Below are 14,622 nucleotides of genomic sequence, written 5' to 3'. Positions count from 1 at the left end.
AGAGAGAGAGAGAGAGAGAGAGAGAGAGAGAGAGAGAGAGAGAGAGAATATAAGAATGAGAGGTAATGAGAATGGATTTAAATTGAGTACGTGCCCAGGCACTGGACTAAGCCTATCTCACTGTACTCTGTACTGGTAAAGACTATATTGTTCTCTTCAGTTCAGGGCACCACATTTTAGGAACAGCATTAACAAAGAAGAGGGTGACTGGGACAGGGAGGAGCCTTACCACATAAGAACTGGGAAAGGGAGCTAAGGTTGTTTAACCTGAAGAAGAGAAGATTTAAGAGAGGGACATGTTGACATTCTTCAAGTATCTGAAGGTCTGGTATTATGGGTAAAACGAGGAGTGATGTATAGAAGCAAGCAAGAGTCAAATTGAGGTTTGATATTAGGAAAAACTTTCTAACTCTTAGAGCTATCAATTTCAATCCTTAATAGCAGTTTCACAAAAAGATCAGGTGGAGTAGTAATGCATAAATTAATAAGGCTTTTATTAGAGTACATTTTATCTCTTATGTAGGGTGCCTCAGCACCTCAAACAAAACAGAGAGCCATACCTTGATGTTTCCATTACCCACAAGCATTCTACTTCAGTGTTCAAGAACTCTGGAATTCATTATCTGTTGTCATTCCACTTCTCCCTCCACCTTAAAACCCCAAACCCTGTTCTTCATTTTCAACATGTCCTCCAGTCCTCCACTCCCTCAGTTTCCTGTCCTGCCTACATTCTTCTTCCTTCCTAATCTTTACGCACTAGTAGTGAATCAGTTCAGCTCTGCACTATCTCCTTAAGTCATTTGTCCTCTATCATGTTGCTTTACCAAGCCTCACACTTGGATTATATCTACCATCTGCTACCTTTCCTCCTATTCTCATGCCACTGAATAAAGTTGAAGAAAGTCATGAAACTGTGCTAATTGAGTCCACTATAAATTGATATTACATAACTTTACTTGGGCTCTCACTGCTGAAAAGCAATCCTTTTACATGTCCCTTTAGGTTCACCATCTTACTCGCTGCAGTTACTTTTCCAAACTTTTCATCATTCCTCAGAGTTCACCATAGATCTCCTTCCTTCCACTTAACTCAGCTGAGAATTTTGCCTCATATTTTACTGGAAAAAATTTAGTATGTATGTGTATACACACACACACACGTATATGTATACATGTAAATTCTGTACCCTAAATCTATCATAGATTTATTTCTGATGGAATGCATTTCTAATGGAAGTACTCATTCATGGTTTCAACAAGAGAATATCACTGTGTCTGTTTTCTTATAGCTCCTCCAACATTTATCATTTTTTTATGTCATCCTTGCTAACCTGATGGTGTTAGGTGGAATCTCAGAAGAGCTTTAATTTACAGTTTTTTAATTAATAATGATCTGGAGGATTTTTGTCATATGACTATAAATCACCTGGGTTTCTTCCCCTCAGAACCTTAGATTGGAAGTGTCGTACTCATGACCAGCAAAACTCCCAAGTACAACCTGAATCAGATTAAAACGTGATTGGGAAATGTTTAAATAAATAAAAATACAATACAATAGATAAGTTAATTTGTGATTGCTGGGATTGGTTTCTATTTGTATTTGACACCCATGCCTTATATTCTTATAAATTTGAATCAGTTCCTTATATATCTTGAAAATAAAACCTTTTTCCAAACAGCTTGCTGCTCAGATTTTCTCCCAGTTAATTACTCCCCTTTAATCTTAGCTTTATTAGATCTGTTTGTGCAAAAACTTTTATATTTTATGTAATCAAAATTATCCATTTCATCTTCTGTGTTCCTCTCTATTTCTCATATGATCATGAACTTTTGTCCTACCCATATGTCTTCTAGGTACTTTTTTTCTCTTATTTATGATGTGACCTTTTTTATGTGTAGGCTTACTGTCTATTTGGAACTTAATTTTGTATGAAGTGTTAGGGGTTGATCTAAATCTAATTTCTTCCTTATTGCTATCCAGTTCCCCAACAGTTTTTGTCAAATATTGAGTCTTTATCATAATAGCTGAGGTCCTTGTGTTTATTGAATACTATTGTAGGGTATTAGAAACATTTCCTTCTGCATGTTACATACCTAATCTGTCCCACTGGCCAGGATTTCTATTTTTCAGTGAGTCCCAAATTGATTTAATAATTTCTGGTCTTCTTTGTTCCATTTTCTTTTCATTATTTCTTTTGAGATTCTTGCCTCTTTTTTCCTCCATGTGTGAATTTTGTTATTATTTTTTCTAGCTCTATAAAGCAATCCTTTGGTAGTTTGATTGGTATGCCATTAAAGAAGTAAATTAATTTAGGTAGTATTTTCATCCTGCCTATGAGCAAGTAGTGTTTTTTTCACATTATTTAGTCTTGTATTTCTGTAACCAGTTGTTTGTAATTGTATTTATATAGTTCTCACGTGTGTCTTGGAAGGTAGACTCACTGTGTATTTTATACAATCTTTGGTGATTTTAAAGGAATTTCTCTTTCTCTTCTTTCTGGGTTTTATTGACATTACAAAGAAATTCTAATAGTTATGGGTTTATTTTATCTCCTGTAAGTTTGCTAAATTTATCAATTGTTTCAGTTAATTTTAGTTAACTCTTTAGGTTCTTCAAGTATGTCATCATATCATCTGCACAAAATGATAATTTTGGTTTTTTAACCGATAATTATTCTCTCAATCTCTTTTTTCTTTTTGCTGTTGCTATTGCAGTAATTTCTAATATTATGTCCATTAGAAGTGAATGTAGTGAATGGTTAGGCCAGGCTTAGGGGCATTGGGTATGGCTTCTGCTACTGACAAAAATCAGCTACCACTTCCTCTGTATGTCCATGACTATAGTTAGCCTCTTCTGTTATACTTCAACCGCACTGATGCCACCCATACCTAGAAAAGCCTCATCCAAGCAGCAGGGCCCAGGCAGAACTGGGGAGGCAACGGAACCAGGCCTCGTATCTGAGTAGTTGGGACTGTGAAGCAGCTGTGCATGGTATAGGACCTATGAACATGAAAAGTAATAGCAGCCATGCAAAGTTACAGGAAGATGTATCCTTCAAGTGTGTATCCTTCAGTTCAACAAGTAAATTTTTTAAGTACCTGATATGTGAAGTTTAGATAAGACACCATTCCTGCCCTTATTTTATTTTCAGTTTGGTTTTTTTTTTTCATTCTTGCCCTGATAAAATTTATGTCTAGTAAAGACATAGTTATAAGGTATCTGTCATAGAAAGTACGTTTAGAGTAAAACTGCAGTGAATAATTAGAGATACTTAAGCAACCCTAAAAGTGATCTCCACTGCTAAGGATACCTGCGTGTAGCCTTCAGGAACAGAGGGAGAGAAGGAAGTGGAGCACAGAACTGTAACTACTAATTTCAGCACACAAGGCAAGAGGCTCCAGTTGGGAGACACGGCATGAAAAAGGTCAAAGTCAACTTTGTAATTTGTGATGTGAAAGCAATACCAGTATTTGAGCAAATTCATTTGGGAAAGTGAGTTAGTTACCATAATGACATAGGGGATAGATTCATTTGGAAGGAACCTGAACAGTCATCTAATCTAACCTAGAGGATTTGGCATCTTTCTACTCCACCAGAAAGACTCCTTCCCACCCAGTGTTTGAGAGGGAAGATAGTAGATGGAATATTGCCTTCATTGGGGATAGAGAGTTAGGGAGAAAGATTTGACTGCGTAGAGTGGATTAAAAGCCAGAATCCAACAACAGTATGTAGTTTATAAGAAATATACCTGAAGCAGAGAGACACACACAGATTTAAAATAAGTGCCTAAAACAAAATCTATTATGCTTCACCTGAAGCTAAAAAAGAAATAGTAGCAATCCTGACCTCAGACAAAGCAAAAGCAAAAATAGATCTAATTAAAAGAGTTAAGCAAAGAAACTACATCTTACTAAAAGGTACCATAGACAATGAAGTAATATCAATACTAAACTTATGTTTATGCACCAAATGGTATAACATCCAAATTCTTTTCTTATATAAATTATTTTGTTTTCAGCACTCACTTCCGTAAGTTTTAAATTTTCTCTATATCCCTACCCAAGACAGTGTGCAGTTCAAAAAGGTTCTACATATACATTCTTATTAAACATATGTTCACATTAGTCATGTTGTATAGAAGAATTAGAACAAATAGGAGGAACCATGAGGGAAAAAAAGAGAGAGAGTGAATAGTCTGCTTTGATCTGTATTCAGACTCCATATTTCTTTCTCTGGATGTGAGTGGCATTATCCATCATGAGTATTTTGGAATTGTTTTAGGTCCTTGCATTGCTGAGAAGAGCTAAGTCTATCAGTGTCAGTCATCGCACAGTGTCACTGTTACTGTGTACAATGTTCTATTGGTTCTGCTCATCTTTTTTTTTTAATAATTTATTTTTAGTTTTCAACATTCACTTCCAAAAGATTTTGGTTTCAGATTTTCTCCCCCTACTTCTCCTCCCTCCTCCCCAAGATAGTGTGCAATCTGATATAGGTTCCATTTATAGCATCAAAATTCTTTTTTTTCAAATGCTTTATTAACTTCTGATTTTCATCATTCATTTCTGCAAGATTTTGAGTTACAAATTTTCTCCCCGTTTTTCCCCTACCCATCACCTCAAAATAGCAATCCCACAGGATATCCCCTCGTCCAGTCTGCTCTCTCCCATATATTCTCCCATACCCTTTTCGACTTTTCCAGTGGATCTCTATGCCCCAGTGCCTGTATATCTTATTTCCCAATTACATGTAAAATAGTATTAATAATTATATATATATATATATATATATTTTAAACATTTGATTTTAAAACTTTGAATTCCAGATTCATTCCCTTCCTCCCTTGTCCCCCACCCTTACTGGGAAGATAAGCAGTTCAGTATAGGTTGTACATGTGTGGCTAATGCAAAACAATAACATAGTAGATATATTGTAAAAGACTGGCTATATTTCCCTCCCTCCTATCCCACCTCCCACTTGTTCTGTTCTCTACTTTGATCCCGTCCCTTTTCAAAAGTGGGTGCTTCCAACTTCCCTCCCCCCCCCAGCCTACCCTCCCTTCCATCATTCCCCCTCTCATCCCCTTCCCCCCTACTCTTCTGTAAGGTGAGATACCCTATTTAGTGTGCATTTCATTCCCTCCCTGAGCCAAATTCAGTGGGAATAAGGTTGACCCATTCCCTTTTGCCTTCCTATTCTTCCCCTCCATTGTGACCATTTTCCCTTGCCTCTTTAGTTTACCCCATTCTGTCTCTCCCCATCTCCTCTCATTATATTCCCTTCTCACTTCTTAATTTCACCTTTTAAGTATCATCCCTTCCTGTTAAATTGGTCTTGTGCCCTCTATGTATACCTGTAAACATATAAAACACATTCACATATGTATTCATTTGCCCATATACCCTCATATACACACACACACACACACGTATATATATATATATATTTCTATTCCCTTCAACTACTGAGAAAAGTCATATAGGAGCTGGTTGGGGGGAGGCAGACGATAAAATAAATAAATCATTGGTTAATTTGATTTAAAAGAAGAAAATAAAATTACCAGTATCAAAAATGAAAAGGGTGAATTCACCACCAATGAAGAGGAATTTAAAGCAATTATTAGAAGCTATTTTGCCCAATTTTATACCAATAAGTCTGACAATCTAAGTGAAATGGATGAATATTTACAAAAATATAAATTGCCTAGATGAACAGAAAAGGAAATAGAATACTTAAATAACCTATCTTAGGAAAAGAACTTGAACAAGCCATCATTGAACTCCCTAAGAAAAAAACTGCCAGAATCAGATAAATTTGCAAGTGAATTCTACTAAACACTTAAAGAACAATTAATTCCATTATATAAACTATTTAGGAATGTACACAAAGAAGGAGTCCTACCAAATTCCTTTTATGATACAAACATGATGCTGATACCTAAACCAGGAAGAGCAAAAACAGAAAAAGAAAACTATAAATCAAATTTCCCTAATGAATATTGATGCATAAATTTTAAATAAAGTACTGTCAAGGAGATGACAGCACTATATAACAAAGATCATACATTATGACTAGGTGGGATTTATACCAGGAATGCAGGGCTGGTTCAATATTATGAAAGCTATTAGCATAATTGACCATATCAATAGCAAAACCAACAAAAATATGATTATCTCAATAGATGCAGAAAAAGTTTTTTACAAAATCTCACACCTTATACTAAAATGAGTATGTTATTTAGACATAAAGAGTGATACTCTAGGCATATTATGGGAGCATGAAATAGTTTACCTTTCAGATTTATGGATAAAGGAAAAACTTATTACCAAACAAATTTTACAAGCTATAAAGTATGTGATTTTTATTACATTAAACTGAAAAGATTTTGCACAAACAAAAACAATGCAGCCAAGATTAGAAGGAAAGTAGAAAACTGGGTGGAAATTTCGATAGCAAGTTTCTCTGATAAAGGCCTCATTTCTCAAATATATGGAGAATGGAGTCAAATTTATAAGAATATAAATCATTCCACAATTGATATGCGGTGAAAGGATATGAACAGATAGTTTTCAGACAAAGAAATCAAAGTTATCTATAATCATATGAAAAAGTCCTCTAAATAACTATTGAATAAAGATTGCAAATTAAAACTACTCCAAGGTACCACCTCATACCCTTCAGATTGTCTAATGTGACCATAAAAAAAAAGGAAAAAGAAAAAGGTTGGAGGGGATGTGGGGAAATTGGACACTAATGCATTGTTGGTGGAGTAATGTACTAATCCAGCCATTTTGAAGAATAATTTGAAACTATGATCAAAGAGCTATAAAACCATGTATACCCTTTGATCCAGCAATACCAGTACTAGGAATTTTTTTTTTTACAAAGAAGAAATGGACTTTTATGTACGAAAATGCTTATAGCAGTTCTTTTTGTGATGGCAAAGAATTGGAAATTGAGGGGGTGCACATCAATTGCAAAACGGCTGAACAAGTTATGGTATATGATTATGATGGAATACTATTGGCCTATAAGAAATGATGAGCAGGATGCTTTCAGAAAAACCTGGAAAGACTTACATGAATTTATGCATAGTGTAGTAATGGAACCAAGAGAGCATTGTACACAGTAACAGCAATATTGTATAGTGATCAACTATGAATGACTTAGCAATTCTCAGCAGTACAAGGATCCAAGACAGTTTTGAAGGACTTGAGATGAAATGCTATCCACATCCAGAGAAAGAACTGATAGAATCTGAATGCAAATCAAAGCACACTATTTTTTTAACTTTATTTTTTATGTTTTTTTTCCTTTGGTCTGTTTTCTTTGACAGTGTGACTAATACAGACATATATTTTGCATGACTACACATGTATAACCTATATCAAATTGCTTACCTTCTCAGTGAGAGGGGGAAAGAAAAAGGAAAGGAGAGAATTTGAACTCAATTTTTGAATGAAAATGTTAAAAACTTGTTTTTAGATATAATTAGAAAAATAAAATGTTTAAAATTTAAAAAGAGAGAAGAAAGATTTCTTTGCTTCATGAGGAAAGGGAGAAGATAGGATGGTCCTCTTGGAAAAAATGGAGGGAATGAGAAGCCCTGTAGAGTGCATAGAGCAATATAGAAGCAAGATGAGTTGAAATTTCTTAATGGAACAAGAAGAACAAGTTGGCTATAGCCTATTGTCCACACAACTGCCAAAATCTGAACTTAACCATGCTTCCTGAACAATGTTTGAAGCTACTCTCCTTACCTCATTCTACTCTACTCAGGGATTGTGTGTGCTGAATTTTGTTATTGGGGTGGTTTTTTTTTTGTTGTTGTTGTTATTCCAGAACTGTAATTTAATTAGCTAGGGAGCTTCAAGAATGGAAACTACCTCTGTCAGTGCATATTGGGAGTTCTCTTTTACAGACTTAAGAAGTTGCACGAGACACTGAGTTACCTGACCAGTATAAAGACACAAAGATAAATAAAATGTGGTCTTATCCCTCATGCAAAGCATAGTTAAGTGATTAAGATATAAATACAAATTACTATAATATGAAATAGAACATGATAACTATGAAAGTAGAAAAAAGATCCAAGGGTGGGGAAAAAACATTCCTTTCTGGGAAGGAATGTGGGACAGATCCTCCTTCATAGAGGAGATGGATTTGACCTGGACTTTAAAGACTAGGATGTTTACAGCGTAGCATATTCGAGAGAGTCCTAGATATGCAGTCAAAGGACCTGGATTAAAATCCTGGTTCTGTCACTATCTGCCTATGACCTGGAGCAAGTCATTCAATTTCTGTGGTCTTCACTTTCATATCTGCAAAATGAGGAAGATAACCCTTGTTTAGATAGCCCTTCCATCTGTGAGTCCATGATCCTTTGGTTTATATGCAATATGTGATTATGTTGATAATCTGGGTTTTTTTTTTTTTAAACAATTTGGAAATGGATTCTCCCACAGTTAGTCTGAATAAATGAGATTTTACTACATATTAGAAATCTAAAATAAGGCTAACTATGGTACCCAACCTTCAAAATGCTTTAGAAACATGAACTTAGAAGCTTGAAAAATGGTTTTTGTATCTTCCTTTGTTGAAGGAGGCAACCAGCATATCTATATAGGGGCCTTCCTCATCAGCATCAGGCTGGGCTGCCCACAGACTAGAGAAAGGAGAATAGTGGTGGGTGTGAAATCTCTTTGGGGTTGAGTTTCTGAGTTGACTCATAGAAGGAAATATATTAAATTCCTTGAAATCTGCCCATCATTTTACATTCACTGAATTGTAAAATAAGATGTTCATCTGTTTTTCTGTTCTCCCTACATCATGTCCTACAATTTTTAGCTAATCTGTTTTTAAAATAAGTATCAGTGTGCAGTGTTAATAAAATATTTAAACATACTTTGACATTTGAACATATTGTCCTCATACCAACAATGATTTGTTTTTCATATTTAATCCTTTAGCCATCTCAGGCAATCATATATCCTGGTGCTAAAGTCTTTGTTTTGTTTTCAGTGATCCAGTGAGCTGTTGGCACTGTGACATGTCATTCTCATAAACCGGACACCAAACCATTAATCTTTACAATCTTTATTTCAAGTTGAGGAAAAGCAGAGCTAAATTAAGAACACAGTACAAGGGGAAAAAAACAGGTTCAAACTGCAGACTTTTCACCAGTCAGCTTTGCTTTCAAAGTCGTCCAAAAACAGAACTTGTGCCACTAAGGGATGTGATTATCATTGAAAGCGTCCTGATTAAAAAAAGTCTCCCATTACAAATTCATCATAGAAATAAACGAAGGGAACATATTGTTGACATAAAGTCAGTCTAATCCCCCAAGGGATTGCACATTTTACCACTTAAATTGTGATCCTCTCCTGAATATGAGATTTAACAACCATTTTGATATTCATATACTTTCTCTCCCTCTTTCCTTTCTCCCTCTATCTTTTCCTCCCTTTCCCTCTTGTTCCACCCTCCTTCCTCCCCTCTCCTCTCCCACTATCACTCCCTTTGCCTTTCCCTCGCACCCTACTTCCCTCTCCCTTCCTTTTTTCCCTCCCTTACTATGGAACTGAAGCTACCCAGGGCTGTTAGTGGTACCTCAAGCTGTCCAGGACAGTAGCTTACCAAGAGTGGCTCGCTGTTATCGACAAAATCGCCTGCCTGTTGTCTGCTGGAAAAACACCAAAACCAGTACCCTGCTGCTTCGAGCTGGCGGATTCCATGGAAAAGGAGTCGTTGGACTTTTCAAATCCCCAAACCCTCATTCTACAGGTAAGCACTCAGTGTAGCCCATGCAGGCTGACTGTGTTCGTTTCCCTCAGCAGGAGAAGCCATGATCAGGGCACAGTGGAAAGAGCCCAGTACACTGCTATTTTAGTCCCAGCTCTTCCATTAATCTTCTGTCTTGACCTGGCCATGTCATTTTCCCTCTTCACATCTGTTTTCTTCTTCTAAAAGGAGAGGATTAGACTGGATGATCCATAAGTGTCCTCATATCTCCAACCCTAATCTTAACCCATGCCTAGGTTTTCCTTATTTTCTCTTATGTTCTCAAGTATAAACACCATTTACTTCTATCACTTTTTCCTTCTATGTCATATTGTCATTTAGCTGATTAAAGCCTTTTCCAACTTTACCATATTTGTTAACCATAATATGACCCAAAACTATGCTAACCTTGAGTGCTGGTAGTTCATTCTCATTTCAATCCCTTGCTTACTTGGATCTTAAAAGAAATTCTCATAAAAAATCTTGAAAAAGTACCTGCCAAAGCCAAGATGACAAAGTGGCAGGAAGAAGAACTGCTGAACTCCTCCAAGTATGTCCTCCACAAAGACCTAGAAAATGCACATACCAAGTCCTAATTGTTAATTCAGAGAAGAATGACAGTGTGTCAGATTTCTAGTTTGAGGTGATAAACAGGTCTTTGGACCTTAAGGAGGGAAGTCTGATCAAAGGCAGTGCAATGTAGGTCATTCCAGAAGGTTGAGGCTGTGCAACAGGGCAATTTGAGAACCCAGACCCCCTTGGGAAGTCTCCAACTTTCTACAGGATGCAGGAACAGGTGCCTGCTGGCAGTTCTGTCATTTACTACACAGTTTCAGGTCACAGATCTAGAACAGATTGGAGAGGGGGGGCAAATCTGTATACTGAGTGAAGAGTGAGTTCAGAAGCAAATAGTGGCTGTGTGGCTCAGACCCAAAAGTACAACAGTGTCTCATCTCCAGCCTCCAGCACAATCTGAAGCCTTCTGGGTCATAACCAGGGTAGGAATGCCAGAGCAAAAGGGAGCCTACATTTCTGTTGCTCTGAATCAGCGGAGCTTTCCATGTGTGGGAAAGTGGCTGAGTATAAGCAGCAATCTAACTGGAACTTCCAACCAGAGGCAAGCCCATAGGAGTGTGGTACATTCCCAAACTCAGGTCAGAAATCTGAAGAGCTCAAACTATGCAGGTGGTAATCAGACTTTTCCCTGAATCATGTTGCTTGAGTTTTCTTTATAATCATTAGCTAAGTACTACCAAAAAATCCAACATGACACATAGGAAAAATTGCAGTTTATTCATTCGGAGTAAATACACTCTATTAGCAGTTGATGAACATGTGAGGTTCTTATAATTCAGCTGGAAATTCAGGTAATCATTATCCCAGGCAAAAAAAAAAAAAAAGACATGCTTGTTACAAAGCAGGTTGGTCATGTAGAAAGGAAAAGTATGTTTGTTACAACAAAAGAGGATGCCCATCACTAGTTAAAAAACAAGTATGTCCTTGTTAAACATAGCCATTCACATTAGATCAAAGAAAATCACATGTACCTTGTGAGACACGAAAAAATAAGAGGAACAGACTTTCCTCAGTCTATGAAAATAGTCCTTTCCAGTGATAAAACCTATTTTGGGTAGCAATTAGAAGCATAAAGGAGATATTAAAGGAAATCAGTATGTTGTAAGTGGTCTCACAGTACATGCTAAAGCAAGATGATGCATATAGAACAAAATGGAGTTGGTTATATCAACTCTTAAGAGACCACTTTTAGCTATTAAAAATTCAACTTTAACAATCACAAGAGTTTAGAAGCATTAAAAACTTAGAGATCCAAAGACAGACCTGTCTCTGAGATTCTAGAAAACACAACATTCAATACCCCAAGAAATCAGCAAAAGGACCCTGGAGGAGATAAACTCAGCCCAGATGATCCCTCCACAATTTCAAAGAGCAAGTTCCAACATAAATTCCAAAGTCTGGAAGTAACTTGGAAGGATGAGTATTTTTTTTAATCCCATCATAAAGAACTATTACAATGATAGGGTTTCTCAAGACATAAACTTAGAAGAAAAGAATGATTCCAAAAGGTCTACAAGCAGTTTCAAAGAAAAATTCAGTTTGGACACAATTTCCACTAGAATTCATAGAAGAAATGAAATAATAGTTTAAAACAAAACAAAACCAAAAAGGGATAGTAATTACTAAGTGATTTTAAAAGTGAACACTAGAGGAAAAAATTGGAAAACAAATTACTTTGGGCAAATCATTCAACCTCTGGAATCTTCACTTTATATCAACAAAATGAGAGAAAAAAGATTTGGGAAAGGAAGTATCAGCTTGGAACAAGAAATACAAAATCTTACCCAAGAAACAAACTTCCAGAAGTTTAGAATGGACCAAATAAAAGTTCATGGACACAAATACTCTGAGAGACAACAAGAAATATTCAAAGTCAAAAGACTAAAAAAAGCAGAAGAAAATTTAAGGTATCTAATAGGAAAAAAAATAACTGGCCTGCAAAACAAAAGTCAAAGTGAGAAAATTTAAGAATCAATTGGCTATCTGGGGGGGCAGAGCCAAGATGGCGGAGTAAAAACACTACCTTCCCGCGGCTCCAGCTTCTACCTTCCCCAATCCATGTTAAAAGGGGACTCTGAACAAACTCTGGAGCTGCAGAACCCACAAAATGACACAGAGAAGTTAACCTCCTGCTGAGGACAGCCCGGAAAGCCAGCAGGAATCCAGCGCAGGGCTCTGGGAGCCGAGCCCAGCCCCATGCCGAGGTTTCAGCCCCAGGGATGGCCTGACCAACTGCTGGCCAGAGGAACTCCAGATCAGCAGCAGCTGTGGCCGTTTCCAGATTTATCAACACATAGATGCAAAGGACAAAGTGAGATGTCAGTGCAGTCTGGACTTTGGGACCAGTAAGTGGGAGTGCATGGCTTTTACCTCCGGGGCAAGAAACCGCTGAGACACCATGTGGCAGCTTCAGCTCATGGCCTGAAGAGTGTAGGGGGACCAAGAACTAGTCTGAGGGGGTAATCGCTCTTGCTTTAACCTGCTTGGATCTGGATTGCAGTCTAGGGTGGAGGTCCTAGGGTGTGTGTCCAGCTTGCGTGTGGAGACCTCAGAGAGGGCACCCATCTAATACCTCCGCAGCTGAGAAAACCCCAGCATTTGGGACGAAAACTCCCCTGTCTGGTGGCAGAGTCCTACTGTGGCAAAAAGCCCAAAAGTCAAGTAATTGAGTGGCAAAATGAGCAGGCAAAGGAAACAAAGCAGACAGAAGATTCCAACATTACACTCCTATTTTGGGGACAAGAAGGAGCAAAGCATGGAACAGGAGGAAGACAGTGAAGTCAGAGCTCCTGCACCAAAAGCTTCAAAGGAAAATACAAGCTGGTTACAGGCCATAGAGGACCTTAAGAAGCAGATAAGAGAAGTGGAGGAAAAACTGGGAAGAGAAGTAAGAATGATGCAAGAAAATTATGAAATGAGAGTCAACAGCCTGACTGAGGAAAATAATTACTTAAAAAACAGACTGACTCAAATGGCAAAGGAGGCTCAAAAAGGCAATGAGGAGAAGAATGCCTTAAAAAGTCGAATTTGCCAGATAGAAAAAGAATCTCAAAAGCTCACTGAGGAGAATCATTGCTTCAGAATTAGATTGGAGCAAATGGAAGCTAATGACTTTCTGAGAAATCAAGATGCTGTTAAACAGATCCAAACAAATGAAAGAATAGAAGGCAATGTGAAATATCTCATGGGAAAAACCACTGACCTGGAAAATAGATCCAGGAGAGATAATTTAAAAATTATTGGACTACCTGAAAGCCATGACCAAAGTAAGAACCTAGAAATCATCCTCCAGGAAGTTCTCAAAGAAAACTGCCCTGATGTTTTAGTACCAGAGGGCAAAATAGAGATTGAAAGAATCCACCAATCACCTCCTGAAAAAGATCCCAAAAAGAAAACTCCTAGGAATATTATAGCCAGGTTCCGGAATTCCCAGATTAAGGAGAGAATATTACAAGCAGCCAGGAGGAAACAGTTTGAATATTGTGGAAACACAATCAGGATAACCCAGGATCTGGCAGCTTCTACACTGAGGGATCGAAGGGCTTGGAATATGATATTCCAGAGGTCAAAGGAGCTGGGATTAAAACCAAGAGTCACCTATCCAGCAAAACTGAGTATCATGTTTCAGGGGAAAATATGGTCATTCAGTGGAATAGAGGACTTTCAAGCATTCTTGCTGAAAAAACCAGAGTTGAATAGAAAATTTGACATTCAGATACAAGAAGCAAGAGAAGCATGAGAAGATAAACAGGGAAAAGAAATCATAAGGAATTTATCAAAGTTGAACTATTAATATTCCTTCATGGAAATACAATAATTGTGACTTATGAAACTTTTCTCAGTAGTTGAAGGGATTAGAAATATTATATCTGTCTATATATGAGGGTATATGGGCATATGAATATATATGTGAATGTGTGTGTGTTTGTTTACAGGTATATATAGATAGAGGGCACAGGACCAATTTAACAGGAAGGGATGATACTTAAAAGGTGAAATTAAGAGGTGAGAGGAATATAATGAGAGGAGATGGGGAGAGACAGATTGGGGTAAACTGTCTCATACAGAAGAGGCAAGGGAAAATGGTTACAATGGAGGGAAAGAATAGGAAGGCAAAAGGGAATGGGTCAACCTTATTTCCATTGAATTTGGCTTGAGGAGGGAGTGAAATACACACTAAAGAGGGTATCTCACCCTCCAGGAGAGTAGGGGGGAAAGGGGATAAGAGGGGGGATGATGGAAGGGAGGGTAGGCTGGGGGGGGGGG

General features: G+C 37.4%; 1 protein-coding gene across 2 annotated transcripts in view; it reads left to right on the top strand.

Annotated features, from left to right (window-relative positions):
• The window catches only part of SBF2 (SET binding factor 2), a 526,457-nt gene that overhangs the window by 433,339 nt on the left and 78,496 nt on the right, over window positions 1-14,622 (top strand). For both annotated transcript variants that reach the window (XM_069091201.1, XM_069091202.1), the window contains exon 27: window positions 9,587-9,783. In XM_069091201.1, the coding sequence (XP_068947302.1) occupies window positions 9,587-9,783 (197 nt within the window). The remainder of the gene's footprint in view (window positions 1-9,586; window positions 9,784-14,622) is intronic.

The sequence above is a fragment of the Petaurus breviceps genome, unplaced genomic scaffold, assembly GCF_028583685.1.
Source record: "Petaurus breviceps papuanus isolate PSGF00001 unplaced genomic scaffold, PetGlider_PUasm1.0 188, whole genome shotgun sequence".
NCBI classification, from domain to species: Eukaryota; Metazoa; Chordata; class Mammalia; order Diprotodontia; family Petauridae; genus Petaurus; species Petaurus breviceps.
The sequence above is the reverse complement of the archived record's forward strand: the minus strand, read 5'-3'. Positions and strand labels throughout refer to the sequence as shown.